Source organism: Hyperolius riggenbachi, chromosome 3 (genome assembly GCF_040937935.1).
Source record: "Hyperolius riggenbachi isolate aHypRig1 chromosome 3, aHypRig1.pri, whole genome shotgun sequence".
Lineage (NCBI taxonomy): Eukaryota > Metazoa > Chordata > Amphibia > Anura > Hyperoliidae > Hyperolius > Hyperolius riggenbachi.
Window position 1 is genome coordinate 86,376,129 of NC_090648.1, and position 25,416 is coordinate 86,401,544.

At 46.3% G+C, this 25,416-nt stretch overlaps 1 protein-coding gene across 1 annotated transcript; it reads right to left on the bottom strand.

The window, feature by feature from the left end:
• Nucleotides 1-908: 908 nt before the first annotated feature.
• On the bottom strand, nucleotides 909-20,456 carry LOC137562793 (indolethylamine N-methyltransferase-like). The gene is made up of 3 exons (XM_068274488.1): nucleotides 20,157-20,456; nucleotides 14,766-14,973; nucleotides 909-1,896 (listed from the first exon to the last, which is right to left on the bottom strand). Exons 1-3 carry the CDS (start codon nucleotides 20,305-20,307, stop codon nucleotides 1,473-1,475), a joined length of 783 nt encoding a protein of 260 aa, XP_068130589.1. The 5' UTR covers nucleotides 20,308-20,456; the 3' UTR covers nucleotides 909-1,472.
• Nucleotides 20,457-25,416: the final 4,960 nt, after the last annotated feature.

A 25,416-nucleotide genomic window follows, 5' to 3' on the forward strand; every position in this document is an offset into this window, starting at 1 on the left:
CTGTTACTTTCTGGATGAATGTTGTATTATGTATTATACTACATTATCTACATAAATTGTAGCACTTTTTCAATTTATTTGGTTGTTCAATTTAGTGTACGATTCTAGTATAACTAAAGATGGTCCCTATGTCCCTTATTGTTAATAGACTTATTTGTCCAATCCTTGAACTATTTTATGTCTCATAGTACTCTATGGCAGTTTCTCCTATTGTTTTATTGCTGATTGCCATTGTTTTTTATATATATATATTAGGCTGCTTTCACATTGGGACGTTACAGGCTGTTGTTACAACAGCCTGTAACGCAGCCCAACTCACAGTAATGAAAAATCAATGGACTGTTCACAGTGCCCACGTTGCGTTACAGTGTAACGCTAGCCATTGAAAGAAAGTGCAGCATGCTGTGTGTTATATGCCGTTTTAGCCGCGTTAGACTGCTTGCACATGCGCAGTGATTAGCCACATGGCTAATTAATATGCACTGCACTGCTGACGTAACTGTTTTATTCCTGGAGCGGCCGCTTTGTGCGCTGATTGGCTGGCTAGACCACGTGATGCGGAGTGTTCCGATCACGTGGTCTCCACAGTCATTTTAACGGCGCACCGAGAGCCGCATAACGCGTCTTTATATAGCGTCCACCTTTGCCACCAGCAAGTGTTGCGTTAGGGGACGTTATGCAACCTTAACGTCCCCTGCAACGCAACGTCTAAGTCAGAAAGAGTCCTAAAAGCTCTTGCTAATGTAATGCAATGTGTTGGGATTAGGTTGGTGTAAGGCATTTGAGGAGGGTTAGTGTTAGGCATTAGGAGAGGGGTTAGTGTTAGGCATTAGGAGGGAGGATTAGTGTTATGCATTAAGAGGGGGTTTAGTGTTAGGCATTAGAAAGGGGTTAGTGTTAGGCATTAAGTGGGGAGGTTAGTGTCAGGCATAAGGAGGGGGGTTAGTGTTACGCATTAAGAGGGGAGGTTAGTTTTTAGGCATTAGGGGGGAGAGGTTGTTATTAGGCATTAGGAGGGAGGGTTAGTGTTAGGTATTAGAAGGAGCGTTAGTGTTAGGCATTTAGAGGGAGGGTTAGTGTTAGGCATTAGGAGGGGGGTTAGTTTTAGGAATTAGGAGGGAAGGTTAGTGTGAGGCATTAAGAGGGGAGGCTAGTGTTAGGCATTGGGAGAGCGGTTAGTTTTAGGCATTAGGAGGGAAGGTTAGTGTTAGGCATTAGGAAGGGGGTTAGTGTTAGGCATTAGGAGGGGAGGTTAGGGTTAGGCATTAAGAGGGGGGTTACTGTTAGGCATTAGGAGGGGGTAGTGTTAAAATAGAGGACTGGGTAAGTCAATACGAAAATATTGGTAATATTAAATTATCTACACCTGATCTAACAATAGCTGAGACCACTTATGGTGAGCAGATGGGAGGAGTTTGGGGTCGGAGTAACACCAAGACCTGTGGAGGCGTGTCTTTGCTAACTGATGTAAGCTACTTATCTTTGCGTGCGGCAACAAACACTTTTCCCTTATAATCAGTTAGATCCGTCCCTACTTTGCTTGGGAGCACTTCACACTGGGTGACAGTGAATCCCTCCTTAGCAAGGGCATTTTTCACAAAATTCTCATTGTACTTAAACAGATGCATCCGCTGATTCCCCACCATATAATATGTCCCCTCTAAAGCCCCAACTAGCAGCAGGTGTCCTCCGGGTTTCACAAACTTCACAATCTTCCTCAGGTTGCTCATGTAGGTGTCTTTATCTGTGCTGATGGTGTCCAGGATCCAAGCAGTGGTCATGCAGTCGGCTTGTGGAAGCTGCAGGGGGTCCGTGAGATTTTCCTTCTCAGTGTGACATTTCACAACTTGCTTGATCTTTGACTTCAGAAGGGCATCTTTCAACTCCCACTGTTTGCTGAAAATGAGGAAAATGTTGCATAAATAGAACAGTTTCAATTGTTTTAAAATGTTTAGCATAATCAAGTTGAGTTTTAATTAATTATTTTTTTTTTAATGCAATAATAAATATTAAAAGTAAAAAGGGTCAATAAACTCCACAATATGCTGGCATACTGTATGTGAAAAAGTGCATATAAACAGTATATACTATATATTCAATAGTACATTAAATGAGATTTATCTAGAGACTTCTAATTCAACAGACTTTTAATTGCATGCATGAAAAAAGGGCGGCATGAAAAAAGGGCCTGGCTGGATAATGAAATGGCGCCGCTGGATAACGAAATCTGATAACGATAAACATCGTTGTCAAACTTGGTTAGCGATAAATACTGTTGTAAAAACAGACGGGAAATAATAACGAAAGGATATATTAACGTTAAAAATCATAATTCAACAATACAGCTTAACCAAACCCTACTCTCACACAGAACCCTCCCCTGGTGGTGCCTAAAACTACCACTGCCCTGGTGGCACCATCACAGGAGCCCTAGTGGTCAGACCGCAAATTGCCTTCCAATCGGTTTCAGCACACAGACCATGCAAGCTGTGGGCGTGATCTTTGCGCAGAAACCGACGGAAATTTGGGCAGCAGCCCGACCAGAAGGGAGCCTGTGAGGTACAGTAATTACAACTTTACACACTATTTCAGGGTATAACGGCCACCACCTCTGTTTCCTGAGACAGAGGAACTCACTAACTGGCTGAGCCTAGATCTACAAATAAAAATGGTTAAACACACTCTATTCTGTCCAGCTAGAAACAATACAATAGTAGCGTCTCTTCAGAAGTCAGGGTTCAGTTTGTGCGGCTGAATAGCAGGGTAGCGGAACAGTGAATGACTTTGACAAAGTCTTTATTCACGGGCAATATAAATAATTAATATATACAGACAATCATTAAAATTAACAATTATTGAAACATTATTAGCGCAGTATAAAAAATAAAAGAAAGGGAGAAAAAATACTTAGTTTCATGGAAAATGTCCTTTTGTGGGAAAATCATCAAGTCCTTGGTTTCAAGTTCCGCAAAGTTCTTGGTTTCAGAGCAAAATTCAAAGTTCAGCAAGATGGCCGCCAACCATGTGTCCTCTGGCTGGCAGCAGACCGTTCTCATACAGATGGAATTTGGAGGACTGAGGGAAGAGCCCCTCGCAGATACTTTTGATGAAGCTGGTTTGGGGGTGTGGCAATGCCGGCCCCCTCTGAATTACCCACCAATGACGGTTCATTCCCTCTGAGAGATTTTAGGTTTAAACTTATAAAATGCCGTAACTTACAAATGATACAAGTCATATTTAGGTGGATAACAGATTCATACTTGTCGGAAAATACAGATTAACATGACATCAGACATGGCTAGTGCAGCGGACCCAGTTCTTGAGAAGGGTCATACCTCAATAACCGGATGGGCTATCGCAATGAATTTCATATAAGCACGATGGCCAGATTTTACCGAATAAGACTATATGAATTTTATAGCTGTGCGATGTACAGTCGCCATATAATTGACAAGAAACCATACATCACATGCCTTCAGGTCTGCCCTGGTCGGTGCCGGAGAGTCTGGCTTCCTCAGGGCCCCCCTGGGGAGCCAGCTTCCTAGCCTTTTTCATAGAGACATCTAGCTGTAGGGGGAATGAGCTGGTCCCTGCAGGGAATGTGGCCAGTGTGACATTCCTGAGGGGGAGGCATTCCTGAGGGGGGAGGGGAATGCTTTGCTCACAGGGGAACAGATCTCTGGTTTTAAAAACACAAAGAAGTCGTTTTCTGATCGCTTGCACAACTGAACAGATCCGACAGGGAGCGATCAGGAAATCGACTGTGAATTCTCCAGATTCACCTGCGTTTCTCACGGCTGTTCCATGACACCTCCCCTTCCTGATGCTGTGTAGGGGGTTGTCATCAAGACATCCACCATAGCAGCCATTGGCGCGGTTGGGTCTAGGTCCCCCTGACACCGGGACAGCCCACCAGCGTTCCGGTATTGGCTAACCTGGCTGACGGGTCTCAAGCTGCCGGCACGGCGGGAAAACCCATTGGAGCCTGCAGCTCGGTTCCCCATGGACAGGTCGCTGTCCGCTCCCCTCAGGTTTGACCCAACCTGGACCGTTCTGGACAGGGCGTTTGCGCCACTGCGTTCGGACGTGGCGCCTACCAGGACTGCTGAGCAGTGAGTTGGGTAGGTTGACAGCCAGCCCACGCAGGGTTTCCCTGCTAAGTGGCTGTGGACCTAAGGGAACCCCGCGGGAATCCCTGGACCTCCCCAGCTCCTGACAGACGGCACATGCTTTGCAGTAGTTTGCTACATCCCTGTTCATCCTGGGCCAATAAAACTGTTTCCGAATACAGGCAAGTGTCTTGCGGACACCTGAGTGCCCTGTCAGAGGATTAGCATGTGCGGATTTCAGCACATGTCCCCTGAACGCACTCGGGACCACAAGCCATTTGGTATTCGCCTGCGGTTTCCCTGTAGGGTGCTGTACAGACTCACCCAGTACACCTTGAAAGCGGCCCCGTCTGCGAGGGACTCAGAGGCTTGCTGCCTGAGTGCCTCCAGACTTGGGTCACTTTGTAGTGCTTTTGTGAGTACAGCACTGTCACTTTCAACCAGCTGGCCCATGACACATGAAGTCAGCAGCTGAAAGGTCTCTTCGCTGGGGTCGGTACTGAACGAGTTCAGTGCTGAGCCCACATTTCTGGCAGCACCCTGGGTGACTGCTGGTACAGGCACGTCATTGTCATTACAATAATCAACATTCTTCACAACATTGACACATGCATTAATGACATTGACAGGTATAGACATATTTTCCTTACAGACAGGTTGTACATTAAACTCAGGTACAGTTACATCATCACGACAGACAGTTCGTGCATCAAACTCAGGTGCCTTTGAAGCAGGCACTATTGAACCTGGTACCCTTTAACTGGGCACATTCAACCCACCTCCCCCTGGTGCTCCCCCAAGTGTATAAAGTACCTGGTGGTGGGTGGAGAGTCCGTCTCCTTCCGTGAGCGACAAGGCGGTCGTGGCAGGTTCGTAGTAGGACACAAGCTTGCCCAAATCAGTCCCCAGCAACACAGGGACTGGGAGATCCTTCACCACCCCAACAACCCTTTCTTGGACCCCCACCCCCCAGTCGATCTTCACTCTCGCCTGGGCTATGTGTAAAAGGGTGCCCTCTACTCCAGTAAGGGCAAGGGATCGGCTGGAGCTGATGCTCTCCTCTGGCACAAGGTGTGAGTGAACTAACGTGATGTCAGCTCCGGTGTCTCGAAATCCAGTGACGACCTTGTCATTCACTCTAACAGGCTGCTGCTGGTCGGTTCGGTCGCGGATTTCATTTCTGCGGGCAAACAGAACAAAATCTGGTGATCCAGGCGGTGGTTCGCTGGCGGGTTGCCTCTGCTGTGGGTGAGGTACAGGTGATACAGGTGCTGCAGGTGTCTGTCTCTGCTCTGGACAGTCGAATTTCATGTGTCCGGGCTGGCGGCAGTAGTGACAGATGACTCCCTCAGGCACTGCAGGCCTGGGCGCAGCAGCTGCGCTGGGGGCCCTCTATGGCTGACGGCTCACAGGGGCAGGAGGGTCTGTCAGAGTATTGGGCTGACCTCCTCTCCAGCTGGATGGTGCAATTCTGCGTGTGTCAGGCACCCGGGTAGTTGCAAAAGTTTCAGCAAGGTCTGCAGCGACAGTTGCTGACGCAGGCCTGCGCTCCAGCACAAACTGTCGTGCATCAGATTCAGCAGGGCAAATGTTCAGAAATTGTTCTAGGACTATCAAGTCCTCCAGGACACCATAAGACCCTTTGGTGAGGCCTAGAGTCCACTGGCGGATTGTGGTGAGCAAGCTGCTGACCACATCTTAGTACGAATCAGAAGACTTTTTCTGCCAGGACCTGAACTTTTTGCGATAGGCTTCTGGCGTCAGCTGGTATTTGGTAAAGATAGCGTCTTTTATAGCAGCATAATCATTATCTTTTTCCGCAGGTAACTCTGCAAAAGCATCAAGCGCTTTGTAACGCAGCAGAGGTGGCAGATGTCTGGCCCACTGGTCTTGGGACAGACGATACTGACGGCATGCTTTTTCAAAAGACCGCAAAAACAAGTCAATGTCACTGTCTTTTTCAATATTAGCAAATTTAAATTTTGCACTTACGGGTGATGCAGCTCCTTCAGCAGGGAGGCTGGGTGGAGAACTCCGACTGGCCTGGTGAACTTTTACCATGTTTAGCTCATGCTGTCGTTGGAGCTCCCGTTCTGTAGCAGCCGCTCGCAGCTCCCGTTCCTCTCGCGCCTCTGCAGATTGGCGCGCCTCACGTGCTTCTGCAGCCTGGCCCTCCTCTCGCTTTTGCTCCGCCATGTACTGCATGTACTTTTCCAGGTCTGTGTCCATCAGCTTTCGTAATGCCTGCTACATTAGCGGACAGTTCAGTACTGGCCGGTTCCGGGCGAGTACTTTCAGAAGCTCTGAGATTGGGGACCACACTGACAGTCTCCTGTGTAACTGTTGCCGCATTGCCCGCAGGTTGCTCAACCTCTGTATGCTCAGGTTCTTCAGTCTCTGGTTGCCCTCGAAGTGAGTCAGATGGGCTGGTATCCACTTCAGTGGACACTCCCGACTCCCGCGGTTGCTGGGTATCCCATCTGGACAAGTCTGCTATCAGGTCCTGTTTTTTCTTGCGGAGGATGACAATGCCCCTCTCTTCGCAAAGATGTTTCAGGTCTGCTAGGCCCATGTTCTGGTAGTTCCCGGACATTTCCATGCCAAATAAAATAAAACTTTTGGGGAGGGGTACTGGCTACACAGTCTCTCTCTATATATTAAAAAATATATTGCATTCAGCTACACCAACGAATTAGTTTGTTTCTTGATAGCGCTAGCGCTATCTTAGATACTTTCAGCACAACACAGATCCCAACCACTGCCAAACACTGTCACAGGAGCCCTAGTGGTCAGACCGCAAATTGCCTTCCAATCGGTTTCAGCACACAGACCATGCAAGCTGTGGGCGTGATCTTTGCGCAGAAACCGGCGTGATCTTTGCGCAGAAACCGACGGAAATTTGGGCAGCAGCCCGACCAGAAGGGAGCCGGTGAGGTACGGTAATTTTAACTTTACACACTATTTCAGGGTATAACTGCCACCACCTCTGTTTCCTGAGACAGAGGAACTCACTAACTGGCTGAGCCTAGATCTACAAATAAAAATTGATGGAATTTGGAGGACTGAGGGAAGAGCCCCTCGCAGATACTTTTGATGAAGCTGGTTTGGGGGTGTGGCAATGCCGGCCCCCTCTGAATTACCCACCAATGACGGTTCATTCCCTCTGAGAGATTTTAGGTTTAAACTTATAAAATGCCGTAACTTACAAACGATACAAGTCATATTTAGGTGGCTAACAGATTCATACTTGTCGGAAAATACAGATTAACATGACATCAGACATGGCTAGTGCAGCGGACCCAGTTCTTGAGAAGGGTCATACCTCAATAACTGGATGGGCTATCGCAATGAATTCCATATCAGCACGATGGCCAGATTTTACCGAATAAGACTATATGAATTTTATAGCTGTGCGATGTACAGTCGCCATATAATCGACAAGAAACCATACATCACATGCCTTCAGGTCTGCCCTGGTCGGTGTTGGAGAGTCTGGCTTCCTCAGGGCCCCCCTGGGGAGCCAGCTTCCTAGCCCTTTTCATGGAGACATCTGGCTGTAGGGGGAATGAGCTGGTCCCTGCAGGGAATGTGGCCAGTGTGACATTCCTGAGGGGGGAGGCATTCCTGAGGGGGGAGGGGAATGCTTTGCTCACAGGGGAACAGATCTCTGGTTTTAAAAACACAAAGAAGTCGTTTTCTGATCGATTGCACGACTGCACAGATCCGACAGGGAGCGATCAGGAAATCGACTGTGAATTCTCCAGATTCACCTGCGTTTCTCACGGTTGTTCCGTGACAGCACCTAACCCTAACCACCCCTCCCCGGTTGTGCTTAACCCTAACCACCCCCCCCCCCCGATAGTGCCTAACCCTAACCCCCCTCCCCCGGTCTTTCCTAACCTTAACCACCCCCCTGGTGGTGCCTAATCTTAACCAACACCTCCGGAGTTGCCTAAAACTAACTGCCGCCCGGTTGGTGCCTAACCCGAACCACTCCCCCTGGTGTTGCCTAACCCTAACCACTCCCTCTGCAGAAACACTCTTTTACACATTGAAATGAGAATATTTTTGATAACGTAAAATCTGTACATACAAGCGAAATAATATGACAAAAACTATAACGTTGCAAGCTCCTAAAACCCACCCTCAGACGGTGCCCTCTTTTCCTGCTACTTTTTAATTAAATTCAATTATATATGCAACTTAATTGTACAATATGCACGCAGATCCAAATACCAATCTCAAATGGGCATCTGGCAATATCTCCTAAAAGGGTTGGGATAGGTAAATAGATAAATACAAAACTCAATGATGTGAATGATTGGGTGATTGGAGTCAATTCTTAATGTACAGTATATGGTTTCCAAAAGGAATAGATGTCACAGAGAAATGCTTTGGTTGTCTGGAGCCATAAAAATAATAAAAACAGATACTCACCTAAAGAGGGGGAAGGCTCTGGGTTCTATAGAGCCTCCTCGTTCCTCTCCTGGTCCCGTCGTTCCTGCGCTGGCTCCTCCAATTAGCAGTCTTTTGACCACCCGGTCGGAAGCTGCTCTCTGATGCTGCTGAGGCTTCGAAAGTCTTCGGGAGCCTGAGTGCTCCCAAAGACGGGCCATCCTGTACTGCGCATGTGCGAGCACGCTGTCTCTCATGCTCGTGCATGCGCAGTATGGAGCACTCGGGCTCCCAAAGACTTCCGAAGCCTTAGCAGTGGGGGATTTGAACTTGGGCTGAAACGCATGGACTGTGAGAGGAACGGGAAGGCTCATTAGGACCAGAGCCTTCCCTCTCCTTAGGTATCTTTTTTTTTTAAATTGCCTTCAGATTTACTTTAAAGAGAACCTGAATTGAAAATAAAAGGTCAAAATAACCATACACGGGCATACTTACCTCCCATGTAGTCTGCTCATCTATTTTTTTTCTCCTCTCCTGCGTCCTGTTTGTCCACTGTGATCGATGGAATTCTCTATCCTCAATTTTGAAAATGGCCATTACCCCATAACAGCTTCTAGGTCAGCACACTATTAAACTGTAATATCACCCATCTGAGCCATAGGTAAACATGGACATTACCTTGCACATTCAGTTGTAACTGACAGCAGCTGATATATAACTGACAGCAACTAGTACGGTATATTTCAGTTTTGACAAAATCTTGTCAGAACTGGAAGGGATCACCGTAAGAAGAAAATGGTGAGCCTCTAGAGAGGAACTGATGGCAAGGTAAGTATGGAATATTCATTTGCAGCTACATCATGTGTTTATTTTAAATAATTTTACTCAGTTCAGGTTCCCAAACTCAGTGACAAGGTGTTACCTCCTTCTTGCTTGAAGAGCTGGGCATCTTGGTCCACACCGCGGCGTCCCGCAGTATACAGGTACCTGTAACGGGTTGCATTTTCGAACTCTGCTGCTTACTGTGAGGCAAGCATCCCCCCGTATGGACGCTAAGGAGATCCTCGTGTCTAGCGAGTAGGCCACGCCCACTGTTGACATGTTGCCCACATTGCGTTATTTTCTGGTGAAATGCTGCCCACATTGTGTTTATTTTCTGGTGTCTGGGGTAACTGTTGCTGCATTTATTATTTATTGGTCATAGTTGGCTATATTTGCTGCTTTGGGGTTACGGCGGGTATACTAATAAATAGCATCACACAGTTTTTGCACACCCATGATGCGAATCCTTGTTTCACCACATCATGGCGGAAACACTGCTTTCTTATGCCTCGCTGTTGCATCATTACATTAGCTCCGCCCATACAATGTCATGACCACGCCCATTTTTGGCGCCCCGCAACCCCCTACCCCACCCCCCCACCCCCACCCCCATTGGCACTCAGTGATATAAAAGTCGATTTTGGGTCGCAGTTTGGGCACTCAGCCTCTAAAAGGTTCGCCATCACTGGAATAATCTGTGGCGTAGATAAGAAGCTATATGCCTCAGTGCAAGTTTTACATTCACCACCCCCCAGCACTCCATATATAACAATTGATACGTTGTACCAAAACCTGCCAAGGAGATCCACAGTAAGGGCCCTTTCACACCAGAGGGATTTTTCGGCGTTTTAACGCCACGGCCGAAGTTGGCGTTTTGCTAGGTAAAAGAAAGTCCATAGACTTTCATTTTACCTTTCACATCTAACTCGGCGTTTTGGAGCGTTGCGTTTCAACGCTCCCAGGAGCTTTTTCAGGGCTGTTTACAGCCGAAGCTGTCTGTTGACGTTTCAATGATAGTCAATGGAAAACGCCAACTTCAGCGTTTTCAAAGCCTTTTCAAAGCGTTTTACAGCTGACTTGTTCACTTATTTTTATAGAAGAAAAAAAAAGGACGTTTTCATATGAGCTGTAAAACTCTTTCAAAACGCTTTGAAAACGCTTTGAAAACGCTATGTATTGGCGTTAAGCAAAAGGCTGACTTTCAGCCTTTTCTACCGCAGCCTCTAGTGTGAAAGAGCCCTAAGCGTTGCAAGGAGGGTATGGGGAACAGCTTGTTAATGATAACTACAATAAAAAAAATCTATAGAAGTGATCATTACCCGCACAGGACCGATAAAGAGCTAATACTGCCTAGTGGGCCCCTCTGCACCAAGGGCCCGGCGCGGTCGCAACCTCTGCATCCCCTATTATTACACCACCGAGAATAACAACATCAATTAAAATCTTAGTACTGTGAACAGCCCCAGAGAACTGTATGAGCATTGAGTTGACATTCAGAATTAGTCTGCAAAGCAAATGACGCCTGTGAATTAGTCTTGTGTGGAGAGTGACAGATGTGTTATGAAAGGGAATTCCAGAGGAGGGGAGAGGCTTGTGAGAAATTATTTATGCACAAAGAAGGAGGTGGTGATTTGAGGGGAGGAAAGAGGAAGGTTGCGTGTAAAGCAAAGGTTGCAATTGGGATGGTATCTGGAGACTAGAGAGGCTATACAATGCAGAAAGAAGAGACTTTTGTCAGTTAGTGTTAAACATTTGATTGGAATTCTCTGTTTAACCTCTTGACGACCAGCTAACGCCGATTGGCGTAAACTGGTCGTCTGCGGGTTACCATGGAAACGGCCGCTCGATCGAGCGGCCTTTCCATGTCAGTTCACGGAGGGTGTCTCCGTGAACAGCCGGAGAGCCGCCGATAGCGGCTCGCCGGCAAAATGTAAACAGGCGGGGAAGAAATCCCCGCTGTTTACATCATACGGCGCTGCTGCGCAGCAGCGCCGTAAGTCAGATCGGCGATCTCCGGCCTCTGATTGGCCGGGGATCGCCGCCATATGATAGGCTGAAGCCTATCCCACAATGCGCAGGACGGTTATCCGTCCTGCGCAGCCCAGCAAGGGAGAGGGAGGTAAGGGGAGGGAGGGAGCGCACAAAACGCTGCGGAGGGGGGCTTTGAGGAGCCCCCCCCGCTACCCACTAATGGCCGGCGGCGATCAGACCCCCCCAGCAGGACATCCCCCTAGTGGGGAAAAAAGGGGGGTAGTCTGATCGCCCTGCTGCACTGCTGATCGGTGCTGCGGGCTGTAGAGCCCACGCAGCACCGATCAGTGAAAATTCCCCTGGTCGGCAAGTGGTTAAAAGACCACTATCGCAAACAAACCTGTAAAATGTAAAATACGTACATATAAAATGTACACTACCCTCAGAGTAAAATGCACTATAATTTACTTTTTGTCTAGTCTAAAATCTGACAGATCTGTGAGAATTTCTCTAGTGACAGTGACATAGGAAAAAAAGTAATTTATACTGCACTTTACTCCGGGAGAAAGGCATATTTCGATGTATGTATTTTACAATTTTTTCTCCATAGTTCTTCTTTAAAGGGATCTGAAGTGAAAATAAACGTATGATATAATGATTTGTATGTATAGTACAGCTAAGAAATAAAACATTATTACCACAGATATGAGTCTTATATTGCTTCCTGTACAGTAAGAGTTACGAAACTTCAGTTGTTATCTATGCAAAAGAGCTTCTTTGAGCTCTGCGACTTTATAAAGTCATGGACAGCACTGTCTTTTGAAGCACTTATCTCAACCGTCTCTCAATGTTCTTCTTTGTTTATGATTTTTATGCCGAGGAAAGTTCAGAGGGTCGCTAGCCTGCTCTGTGGAATCAATTAAAATGCTGAGTGTATTGTGGAAACTGCAATTATTAGAGAATGATGCAATGTTATAAAAAAAGCTATACACCTGAACATAAAAATATGACACAATTTTCTTTGCTTCTAATGTTCTATTAATTATCTGTTCTACACAACCAATTCATTATATCATGAGGAGCGAGAAGAGTTGGGGATGAGTTCAGTATAGGCTGGGGTGTTGCAAGTCTATTACTCGTCCCAACACTGGAATGAGGTGACGCAGAGAGGAACGGGAAGACATTAAAGTGGATCCGAGGTGAACTTTTACTCATTGCATAATTGTGTTCCTTTCCTATTGTTTATAGGGCATTCCTCATGCCAAATACTTTTTTGTTTTTGTTTTAATACTCTTAATTCCCTATAAACTAAAAAAACCACGCCTACAGGTTTTCAGAGAGCCTTGACAGTAGCAAGGGCTCGTGGGAGCTCAGTCTGGGCAGGAGGAGGAGGAGGTGTTACTAGCCATTGATTTCAGAGGCAGAGGGGAGGAGGGAAGAGGGGGATTAGGTTTTTTTCACAGGCTTAGTGATCAAGATACAGATAAGCCTACCTCTGTTTAATGTTTACAAACAACATAGCTGCTGTCATTGTAGCACAGGAAGGCAGTGACGGATCTAGGGGGGGGGGGGGGGGGGGGGCAGACGGGCCTCTTGCCCCAGGCACAGTTTGTTGAATTCTTAAAAAGGCAGCAACATTTGGATGGGGAATGGCAGTTTAGGCGCCAAAACCTGATCTTTAGGCACAAAAACCTAACCATTAGGCGCCAAAACTGGATGGGGAATGGCAGTTTAGGTGCCAAAACCTGACCTTTAGGCGCCAAAACTGAATGGGGAATGGCAGTTTAGGCGCCAAAACCTGACCTTTAGGCGCCAAAACCTGACCTTGCCCCAGGCGCAACTTGGTCTAGATCCGTCCCTGCAGGAAGGAATAATCATTTTATATTAAAGCTGTTTGCAGCTATATTTGCTGTGTAAACTATCTAAATTTTAGATAAGATATATAGACAAGTTACTTGTTATAGTTAGTTTTTCATCTCAGATCCGCTTTAAAGGATTGAAAACTTTCCTTCCTCTGAGTTTTTTTTTTCAGGAGGTTACAGTTCTCCTTTAAAAGAGACAAACCCATCAATAGTGAGGACTGCAATCCGCTAATTGCGATTATGCAAAATTCTGCGTACATTTTCACTATTACACCCATACGTAGATTTATAAATTTAATTGATTTTGTGTAATTCATTCATTATTTTGTGTAATTTTTGCGTTAATTACATGCTGATTTTAACGCTTAACAGCACAGCCCCCATACATGCTGTTGTCACCAAAATTGCTACATATGTTAAAGCGGACCTGAACTAGGAACGTCCTCCCTGCTCTAAAAGATACTCAACAGCATAATAACCTTTAAAAAAAACATTTATTTGTTACAGCTGTTACTAATCTTAAAAAAATAAATATTCAGGGCCCGTTTCCACTTGTGCGGTGCGGTAAAAATTCGCATGAAAATTCGCATGAATGACGCTGTATGCGAATTTAACCATGGCAGTGCCGGTGTGCATTTCCATTGCTTTCCATGCGAATGTGCATGCGAATTCGCGTGAAAATTCGCATACCAAAGCCGCAGGCGATTTCCCTATTAAATACATTAGCGGCGATTCGCATGCATTCCACACGCAGGCGAATTCTGAGGGCTCTGCCGTGCAGAAAAATCCTGCACAGAAAAACGCTCAGGAAAACTGACAAGTGGAAACAGGCCCATCCACTTGTATTGGTTGTGCGAATCTGCATGCAGGAAACGCAGGCAGATTCACGATAGTGGAAACGGGCCCTCAGTGTTTCTACTTCATGCTTTCATGGAAGCAGAGATATTGTTAACATCCTGTACTATAAACTGGGCTTATATGCCTTATCTGCCTTGACAGTCAGGTGACGCAGGGGAGAGATCAAATTACAACTTGTGATTAGACACAGATGAGGGGGAATTAGACAGGCTAAACTCTCTAAATACATACAGGGTGCATTTCTCTGTTTTTCTTCTGTCCTGTGCAAGAGTTCAGGTCGACTTTAAGGAGAATGGTGGGTAAAAGTTAATAAAAGAAAAAAAAAAACATTTTTTCTTTGCATTTTTAAAATTGATTTTCTCAAAAATGAAAAGTTTTTTTGGAAATCATTTTGGGGACTTTTATATTCTCCTCAACATATGTAGCAATTTTGTTGACAACAGCATGTATTGGGGCTGTGCTATTAATCACTAAAGTCGTCACAATATTGTGTGAAATTTACACGAAAATGCAAAATTCTGGTTCCTGATTACAATTACAGATGACATAATTATGATTGTTCCCGAAATTTCCCATTACGATATTGCATTGTAGTTGGAAATTTTGGTGCAAAATTACAACTATGCGAAATTTGTGCTCATCACTACCCAGCAATTTTTGGTGCGCAGACTATGTGGATTAGTGAATATAGCCCCTTCTTAGTATATGATCCACTAAGGAAAACATTCACTCATATAAATATATTTACCTGTCTCCCAGCAATTCTGTCATTGTAGGTGAGATGTGCGTCCAATCAAAAGCTTCATCGTGTGCATTGCGCCATTTCCTCAGCTCAATTATGCACCGCTCCATGAAACGAAACAATAGGATGTCTTTGAAGAGGCCGCACATCGGGTAGAGGTGGTGGACTACCGGACCAATACTGATGTCTATGAGGAGATCTCCTTTAATATCACCTACAGAAGAAAAATAAATGAAAAAGTGAGGAAAGTACCACCAGATTAAAAGCTCTCTAAAGAGTTCACAATGGCTGTCAAAACAGGTCCCTCATTAACTTCAGAGCTATTCATGTATAAGGTCTCAAGTGTTTGCCTAGTCTTGTGTAGCTCATTGATCAAATGATATCATTGCCCTTTAAAATTCAGTCAGCTGATTATGGTCCATGATTTTAAATACAAAAGCAGATGCTGGGGGGAGTTTTCAGTTTACTTACAAACAATCATTACCTCTCTGCACTAATGACACATAAAGCTGAAACACAAGCAGCATTAAAAACAACTACTGTACGTACACGAATGCAAGTGGACTTCGTGTATAATTTAAAACCAATATTCAACCCTCTTAAGCTGGAATTTTTTATTGACTCAAGTATAAGTCTACCAAGCAAAGTTAATGGCTGCACTTGGGGCTTAGGAGGGGTTAATGACTGCACTGCATAGAGTATTGCAGCCATTCATCCCTCCTGTCCCGCAAGTGCAGCCAAAACCTCCTCCAGACCCCCAAGTGCAGCAATTATTCACTCCCTTTTATGCAGCGCAGTATTACCCCCTTACCCCTTTCCTTGTTAATTGTTGTGGCCAGGACTTTCAGACCTGGGTTTTCTTGGCATTTCTTTATCAAGAAAGTGTCACTTAGCACTGGGTAAATTGCTGCAAATAGGAATGTCACTGTTAGTACACACATTACTCAGTGTGCTCAGGGTTGCCCGTGACTCATGTATAAGTCGACCCCTATACTTTCATGAAGTGAATCAGGACAACATTTCTAGACTTATACTCGAGTATATACAGTAGGTTGCAAAATTATGTGGTTGAAGAAAGTGGACATTAGCTTCCAAAATGGATTGCATGCAATAGCATTGCATACAACACCCTTTTACCAGCCATGAGGTTTCTCTGTTATGGTAAGGGTCCCTACTCTACCTATTGTTGTTATACAGGTGAAATGAGTATATAAGTACCTTAGTACCCTTGATCCATTCCAACAAAGGCTTGCAAGTAAAAAAAAAAACACTGTTGAGAAACGTTTTTATAATTCTAAGTTACCAATAAATACTTGCCTTTAATAACTGTACCCACTGTACCCACACCAGTATCCTCTACATATACATGCCAGCACCACATTATTCTGACAAACTCCCATACCAGAGAGTTTTTCAGCTATGCTAGCAAGCTCTGCAGCAAGCTCATAAGCTCTCATAGCATGGAGATTATTGGCTATAGTAAGTGCAGGGCTTGCTATAGAAGATAAATTCCCTGTTGTGGGATTTCAATAGCTTTGCTGCAGGACTTGATGTAATAACTTATAAACTTCTCGGTCTGGGAATGTCTCACCATAGTGCACTGAGTAAGTAACATGTACGGACGGTTGTGAGGCTTTTCTTTCAAGGTCTTGAGGATATTGGACTGGGGTCATTAATTACAGAAACGTTTATTATCAACGACTTTTTTTTTAATTATTTTTAACCCATGGGTGGGATAGAACTCTGGTGTCCCCTTGATCAAAAAGGAGGTTTCCTGGTTCTATCATAACGAATGTCCCATAACCTTAGACGAAAGTGCTTTGGATACCGTGTCCACCCCCTCAGCAGTCTATCCCCAATATTATAGACATTGGCCTCAATTCACTAAGCATTATCTAATTTGGTAATGCAGAGAACAGCTGATGTTACCGATCACCTTGCCAAATTCCATGTCACAAAATCTATCACCGCACTGAAAAGTAAAATTACCAACTAGTGAGGTAACTACCTCAAGAAATGTCAAGAAAGCCCAAATCACAAAGATTAAAACATTTGGTCAAAAGTGTTCGGTATTTATCTCCAGCTCTGACCAGCCGGTAACTCACCATGTAGTAACATTGATCAAATTGAACAACATCTTGGTGAATTTGGAAAAAAAGTGTAAAATACCAAATGCGGTATTTTACGGACCTAAATTGTTTTACCAAACTTTCCTTAGTGAATTTAGACTTATGTGGATTGGTATTGCTCCAAATTCCCTGGAGAACACCAGTTTGCATGGGCAGAGGCGTACCTAGAAATGCCCGGGCCCCCCTGCAAAAAAAAAATCCGAGCCCCCAGGGCCCGCTCAGGGACTTTTAGGGGGCAGGAGGGGTCGCAGCATGAGAGGAGAGTGTGGCAGATCGGTGTTTACACAGGAAGTTGCTCTTAGAGATCGGAAGACCTCCAGCGAGAAGGAGGTAATGTGTTCAGCTTTAGCCTGCCGCCGCCGCCGCTGCTGCTGCCGCTGCCACCAGTGATTGCAGGAGGGGGAGCGCTGAGAGGAGAGCCCGAGGTGAGGGAGGGGGGGGGAAATTTCCCCCTTCCCCACCGATCTGCCACACTCTCCTCTTATGCTGCGACCCCTACTGCCCCCAAAAGTCCCTGAGCGGGCCCTAGGGAGGCCCCGGGCCCCCCACAATGGCAGGGGTCACATCCCCTATTGTTACGCCAGTGTGCATTAGTAGCAAAGATATTATTTGTACTTGAGAGGGGTCCATGCTGTCCATTTTTTTCAATGTGTGTTTTAATGCATATTGTCACTTTAACCAGTTGAGGACCACAGGCTTACACCCCCCTAGGGACCAGGCCATTTTTTACAATTCAGCATACTGCAGCTTTAACAGTTTGCTCCACGGCCATACAATTTAGCACAAAAATTAATCTTGCCTCCTTTTCTTGCCACCAACAGAGCTTTCTGTTGGTGGCATCCAGTTGCTGCTGTGATTTTTTTTTTTTTTAATTAATTTTATTAATTTTTTTTTCTTATAAAAATGGCTTTTTTTTTAAATTATACCTCCCCCCAAGATCCAATAACTGGATCATCAGCCTATGAGAGGAATTGTGTTGTGAGCCACTCCAGGGGACAGCAAAGTGACAGAGCTGTTCCCAGTATAGCGCTGCGCTAGATCGCAGTGCTGTACAAATGAAAAAACTCCGATCGCAGCTGGCAGGCTCAGCGGGGATGCGCGCACATCGGCGCACGCGATCCCCACTAATCTCAGCCTACAGGACCTGACGCCAATCAGCGTTAGGCGGTCCTGTAGCTGCCACCCTCCCACCGCTAATCCGCATTAATCTGCATTAAGTGGAACATGTACATTGTGTATATGTGTGTGATTAGATTTTTAAAATACAATATTTTTCACCACCGTGACCTTTAGAGGACTATTTTGAATAATTTTAAAATGTAAAATACATGTGCACATATACTTATAAGAAGTGTGTTTCCCCCAGAGTAAAATGAACCATAAATTACTTTTTTCCTATGTTGGCCTAGTCCATCTCCTCATGAAGGATTCTCAATATTTCCTTTATTCTTTACAAAAGCACTCACTGGAAAGGATCTTTACAAAAGAAACCAGCCTTCCTACTTGTTTGCACACTGTTTTTGGCAGTTGGATCCAGCAACCGTTCAGTAAGGGCTTTTAAAATAAAGAAAGCCCTTGGAGTCCCCCCAGGAGATGGACTAGTCCAAAGCCTGTCAGATCTGTCATATTCTTACAACCTGCTGTAAGTGACAACAATGTAGGAAAAAGACAATGTATAGTGCATTTTTGCTCTGGAACAAATACACATTTTCTGCACATGCATTTTACATTTTTACATTTTTCAAAATAGTGCTCCTTTAATCCCTTGTACAGGAGGGAGAATAATGGAGTCTTCAGTTATTCCAATGACCATGGTCAGGAGTGTCACCCTCACTTTGGAGAGCTTGTTTTCTCACATGGCCCATTTTATGCAATTCCCTTTTTCCCCTAGGTGATATTATCACAATACATTTTACGCCAACAGCAAGCAAGAGAATACTCAAAATACATTTGATAGTACGTTTTCAACAATGTTTGGCTACTTTTTCAATTGTATAATGCTGAAAAGTTAGTTTAAAGAGAAGATGAAAATTATCTCCTAGGAGATAACCCAGGTGAAAAAGTTAATTGCATATGGGCTCCTAAGTTGTCTCCTAGGTGACAATTTTTCATCTTCTTTTTAAAGGACTTACGAGGCCAAAATAGGGGAAAACAGTTAATTACCTGCACAGCCTTTTACGGCACGGAGGACGCCGTCCGCGCCCTCCGTGCCGATCCGCCGGGTCCCCCCGCTCGTTAGCCCCCCGGGCCGGCTCCCGACCTCTCGGCCCGGGTCGGGCTCCCCTGCCTCTCCCAAAATGGCCGCTTGCTATGCCCGCGGCTGCGCAGCTCTAGGGCCAACCTCCCCGATCCACGCTACGTAGCGTGGATCGGGGAGGTCGGCCCTAGAGCTGCGCAGCCGCACTCGCTGCTACGCGGACTGCGCAGCCGCGGGCATAGCAAGCGGCCATTTTTGGAGAGGCAGGGGAGCCCGACCCGGGGCTAACGAGCGGGGGGACCCGGCGGATCGGCACGGAGGGCGCGGACGGCGTCCTCCGTGCCGTAAAAGGCTGTGCAGGTAATTAACTGTTTTCCCCTATTTTGGCCTCGTAAGTCCTTTAAAATAACATTTCAGGATTTCACAATTAAAAAGGTACCAGAAGTATTAGAAAAAGTACTATCAAAATGATTTTGTGTATTTTCATGCTTGCAGGCAGGAGCGTAACTAAAAATGACTGCCCCCCCCTGCGAAACTTTGGATGGGGCCCCCTCCCCCATGCTTTCTGCACACTGAACACTGTATAAGGACAGTCTACAAATGTTTGTCTGCAAAGCTTTGTATGATTCCTTATCAGTGGCTGAGCAGATGCAGTCATTAGAACAATTGTGCAGAGAGCAGGAAGTTTTTTTTCTCTCTGTGTCCTTAGTTGTCAGTCTCTCAGGACAGGGAAAATAAACTTCTCTCCCCACGGGGCCACCTGCAGCTTCTGCGTCCCCCTGCGGCTGCATCCTTTGCAAGGTCTATTGTTACGCCCCTGCTTGCTGGGAGTTTAAGGGGCATTAAATTGACAAGGTATGGAAATATCAATTTGGAGAAAACTAAGGAGAAAAAGTGAACTGCACAGGGGCCTTGCCTCTCAAGCTGGAAGTGAGGAAAAATCTCTCCAATAGGAACACAGATCACAGTTAAAACTCAACCACAGTTCAGATCTTTCCACGTGCTAAAAAACAATAAGTAAGTAAATGCAATACATGTCGTTGGAGCTACTTCTAGAAACATTATACGTACCAGAGACGCATGCTTGATGACATTTTTCCATAGGAAACTTCAGTAACTCTTCCCTGAACCCCGAGGTTGACTTTTCAGAAAAATAGGTTTCAAGGAACACTTTTGAGTTAAACCCATGTTTGTTGTATATTTTGGTTTGGGAGGGATCCATCTTCTAAAAAGCCGGATGGTGCTCAAGTCGTCAGCTATGCTGTACTCTGGGTTGTTGAAGGCTTCTATATTTATATATACTGTATATATATGTAGAGCTGCTTGCGTGCCAGCCCAGCTAGTGATCCATCATCAGTCCAGGAGCATGTGCTTGTCATAGGAACTGAAGTGATTGTGTCACACAGAACATTTTAAGTTATTTTTCAGACTGACATGACTGGTTATTAAATCAATAAACGTGACCTGACTCCAGGATGCATCATTAAGGAACAGATCCTGTTAGGAGGGAAGGAAAATAAACTCTGAGGGCTCTTTCACACTACAGGCAGCGGTGAAAGGCTAAAACGCTGCGTTTTGGCTGCAGGCGTTTTCAAGGCGTTTTGAAGGCGTTTTAACGCCTATACATTACAATCAATTGTAATGAGAAACGCAGCGGTAGGCCCAGAAAAAGCGCCTGGGAGCGTTGAAACGCAACGCTCCAAAACGCAGCGCTTAGTGTGAATGGTAAAATGAAAGTCTATGGACTTTCTTTTACCTGGGAAAACGCCAACTTCGGCCGTGGCGTTAAAACGCCGAAAAAGCCCTCTGGTGTGCGCTGATAGTGGGAAACACTGTGGGCCAAGATGGCCACCCTCTGCTGAGCCTCTGTCTTTGGGCATTAATAAAAGCGGCTCTCTAGAGAATAAATTACTTTGAAAGTTTCCCTCTGCCACCAGAATTTCCATAGCAGCCAAATGGTTATTGGTTGTTATTGATTGGAATTTTATTGTCTCAAAAGTAAACCATATATGCCTAAACAAATATTTGACTAGTTATCTTCTAGATGACATTGACACCTTTAGGGATATGTGGTTTTTCTGGTTAAATTCCCCCCTGGGTTCCAACTCATACTACGGCGATAAGCGGGTTATTCCCACTAATCACCAAAGCGCTCGTGTTATTTTACCTTATGGCAGTGATCTCACTGCCGCGATTGGCGCCAATCGTGGGCGGTTTGCGATTAGCGCTAATTGCAAAACGCATTACATGCAGCATTTTGCCGCGATTCTGAAGCGATCGCGGTACAATACTTATAAAGCACTGACCACGATCGCTCTGAATTGCAGAAGTGTGAGCAGTGATTTCACTGCGCTAATCGCAGTAAAATTATCTGTGCAAAACAGTAGTGCTAAGAACTACCGTTTTGCAATTCATAGTGTGAATGGGCCCTCTGTGTGTGTTCACACTGAAGTGATGTGATTTTGTGAAAATACTCCATAGCATTGCCTTAGCAAGAACTTTTTAAATCACTAGCGCTTAAAAAGTTCTTGTGGTGTGAACATGCCAAATTGGAGTAGGTTAGTGTTGGGCGAACAGTGTTCGCCACTGTTCGGGTTCTGCAGAACATCACCCTGTTCGGGTGATGTTCGAGTTCGGCCGAACACCTGACGGTGCTCGGCCAAACCGTTCGGCCACATGGCCGAACTAAGAGCGCATGGCCGAACGTTCCCCGAACGTTCGGCTAGCGCTGTGATTGGCCGAACGGGTCACGTGGTTCGGACCCGAACGCGCTCTGATTGGCCGAACTGTCACGTGGTTCGGGTAAATAAATACCCGAACCACGTCATATCTCCGCCATTTGTCTGTGGGTTTAGCTTTGGGTAGGCAGGCAGGGTAGTTCGCGCTCCAGCCACGCTAGCCAGGGTCCCCCCTGTCATTGTGTCGCTGCTGGGAACAGTAGTACACCGCTCGCTCAGCCACACTATATAGCATTCTGTTTACTGCCACTCTGTGTACCTCGCTCAGCCACATTATATAGCATTCTGTTCACTGTTCTGTGTCTGCTGGGAATAGTGGTACACCGCTCGCTCAGCCACACTATATAGCATTCTGTTTACTGTTCTGTGTCTGCTGGGAATAGTGGTACACCGCTCGCTCAGCCACACTATATAGCATTCTGTTTACTGTTCTGTGTCTGCTGGGAATAGTGGTACACCGCTCGCTCAGCCACACTATATAGCATTCTGTTTACTGTTCTGTGTCTGCTGGGAATAGTGGTACACCGCTCGCTCAGCCACACTATATAGCATTCTGTTTACTGTTCTGTGTCTGCTGGGAATAGTGGTACACCGCTCGCTCAGCCACACTATATAGCATTCTGTTTACTGTTCTGTGTCTGCTGGGAATAGTGGTACACCGCTCGCTCAGCCACACTATATAGCATTCTGTTTACTGTTCTGTGTCTGCTGGGAATAGTAGTACACCGCTCGCTCAGCCACACTATATAGCATTCTGTGTACTGCCACTCTGTGTACCTCGCTCAGCCACATTATATAGCATTCTGTTCACTGTTCTGTGTCTGCTGGGAATAGTGGTACACCGCTCGCTCAGCCACACTATATAGCATTCTGTTTACTGTTCTGTGTCTGCTGGGAATAGTGGTACACCACTCGCTCAGCCACACTATATAGCATTCTGTTTACTGCCACTCTGTGTACCTCGCTCAGCCACATTATATAGCATTCTGTTCACTGTTCTGTGTCTGCTGGGAATAGTGGTACACCGCTCGCTCAGCCACACTATATAGCATTCTGTTTACTGTTCTGTGTCTGCTGGGAATAGTGGTACACCGCTCGCTCAGCCACACTATATAGCATTCTGTTTACTGTTCTGTGTCTGCTGGGAATAGTGGTACACCGCTCGCTCAGCCACACTATATAGCATTCTGTTTACTGTTCTGTGTCTGCTGGGAATAGTAGTACACCGCTCGCTCAGCCACACTATATAGCATTCTGTTTACTGCCACTCTGTGTACCTCGCTCAGCCACATTATATAGCATTCTGTTCACTGTTCTGTGTCTGCTGGGAATAGTGGTACACCGCTCGCTCAGCCACACTATATAGCATTCTGTTTACTGTTCTGTGTCTGCTGGGAATAGTGGTACACCGCTCGCTCAGCCACACTATATAGCATTCTGTTTACTGCCACTCTGTGTACCTCGCTCAGCCACATTATATAGCATTCTGTTCACTGTTCTGTGTCTGCTGGGAATAGTGGTACACCGCTCGCTCAGCCACACTATATAGCATTCTGTTTACTGTTCTGTGTCTGCTGGGAATAGTGGTACACCGCTCGCTCAGCCACACTATATAGCATTCTGTTTACTGTTCTGTGTCTGCTGGGAATAGTGGTACACCGCTCGCTCAGCCACACTATATAGCATTCTGTTTACTGTTCTGTCTCTGCTGGGAATAGTAGTACACCGCTCACCCGCCACTGTATAGCATTGTGCTCTGTGTCGCTGCTGGGAATAGTGGTACACCGCTCACCCGTCACTGTATAACATTGTGCTCTGTGTCGCTGCTGGGAATAGTGGTACTGTATAGCATTTCTGTACTGCCACTGTACTGCTGCCAGTCAGCGTGTACTGTAAGGATAAGTGAAATGAGGAAGAAATCCGGTGAAAGAGGGAGGGGCAAGGGAAGAGGTGTTTCCCCTGACGGTTCACGTACAGGCCACAGGGGAGCACCCAAGAAAACCCACTCAATACCGCCCATGTTGTCCAGGACAACAACCCTCACAAATCCAAAAGAACAGGACCAGATAATTACTTGGATGACCTCTCAAGCGTCCAGCAGTGGGTTAAGCAGCACCAGCACATCACGCACGAGGTCCGAGTCCTCAGCCAGTTACAAGGAGCCAGTGGGCACAAAGCTGACACAACCGGCAGCGACACCACGCACACAACTGCCAGATAACCAGTCCGATGAATTACCTCAGGACACAATGGGGTATTCGCAGGAGCTATTCCCAGCCCAACAAACTTCCACCTTTCAAAGGTCAATGGAGGAACAGCCAGAAATGTTGTGCCTGGATTCACAACCGTTAACTGTGGGAAATGCACCGCGCACTGAAATACAAGGCGAGTCCGAGGAGGACTCGGAAACCCAAATCCCAGAGCAATTTGGGCAGGAGGGGTTGCAATTGCAGGAGGTCGGCCGACAAGATCTGGAAGACGACGTTGGAGTGTGCTGCGCAGAGGTTGTTGTGGGGAGCTCTACTCCACGGCGGCGGCCCACAATGACATATGACGAGTTTGAGGAGATGGAAGAGGAGGGTATGGACAATGTGGACAGAGACCCAGATTTTGTTTGTGAACGAGAACATCGCCGTCGTAGCAGCAGCACAGATGAGTCTGTTGAAGAACCCACTGCTGCACGAGTTCGCCTTGTGCCACAAGGTAGGCGGCGCGCAATTTCAGGCACCACAAGCGTGGAAGTTCAAGTGAGAGGCAAAAGAGGAGCAAACAGAAATCGCCAGCAAGGAGGCAGGTGCTCCAAAGTCTGGGCTTTCTTTGAAGACTGCACTGAGGATGTTACCATGGCGATTTGCAAGGTGTGCAAGACCCGCCTGAGCAGGGGGAAAAGTATTAACAACCTCTCCACCACCAGCATGAGCCGTCACATGCTATCCAAACATCCCACTCTGTGGGCAAACGCGTCAGGACAGGGTACCAGCAACAACACTGCCTCCCTTGGGTTCACCAGACTCACCACCAGACCCGCCTCAGCAGCAGCAGTAGCCCAGCCATTGCGTGGTTTACAACATTAACAAACATCAGACGACGCTGACACTGTCACTTTCCGGAGTAGTGCTCTTGAGGTCTCCCAGTGTTCATCAAACACAACAACCAACAGCCCTTCCGTGTGCAGCGCTACGGTTCAGTTGTCTGTGTCGGAGATGTTTGAGCGCAAGAGGAAATTGCCAGCAAATGACCCCCGGGCCGTGGCAGTAACAGCCAGCATAGCCAAGCTTCTGGCCTGCGAAATGCTGCCATATCGAGTGGTGGAGACAAACAGCTTCAAGGGCATGATGTCAGTGGCCATCCCACGTTACGTGGTTCCCAGCCGCTACCACTTTGCGCGCTCTGCAGTGCCTGAGTTGCATGAGCACGTGGTCAGCAAAATAACCCGAAGCTTGAAGAATGCCGTTGCCTGCAAGGTTCACCTCACCACTGACACCTGGACGAGTGCGTTCGGCCAGGGTCGATACATCTCCCTTACCGCGCACTGGGTGAACCTTGTGGAGCCTGGCAGCGATTCCTCACCTGCTACGGCACGGGTGTTGCCC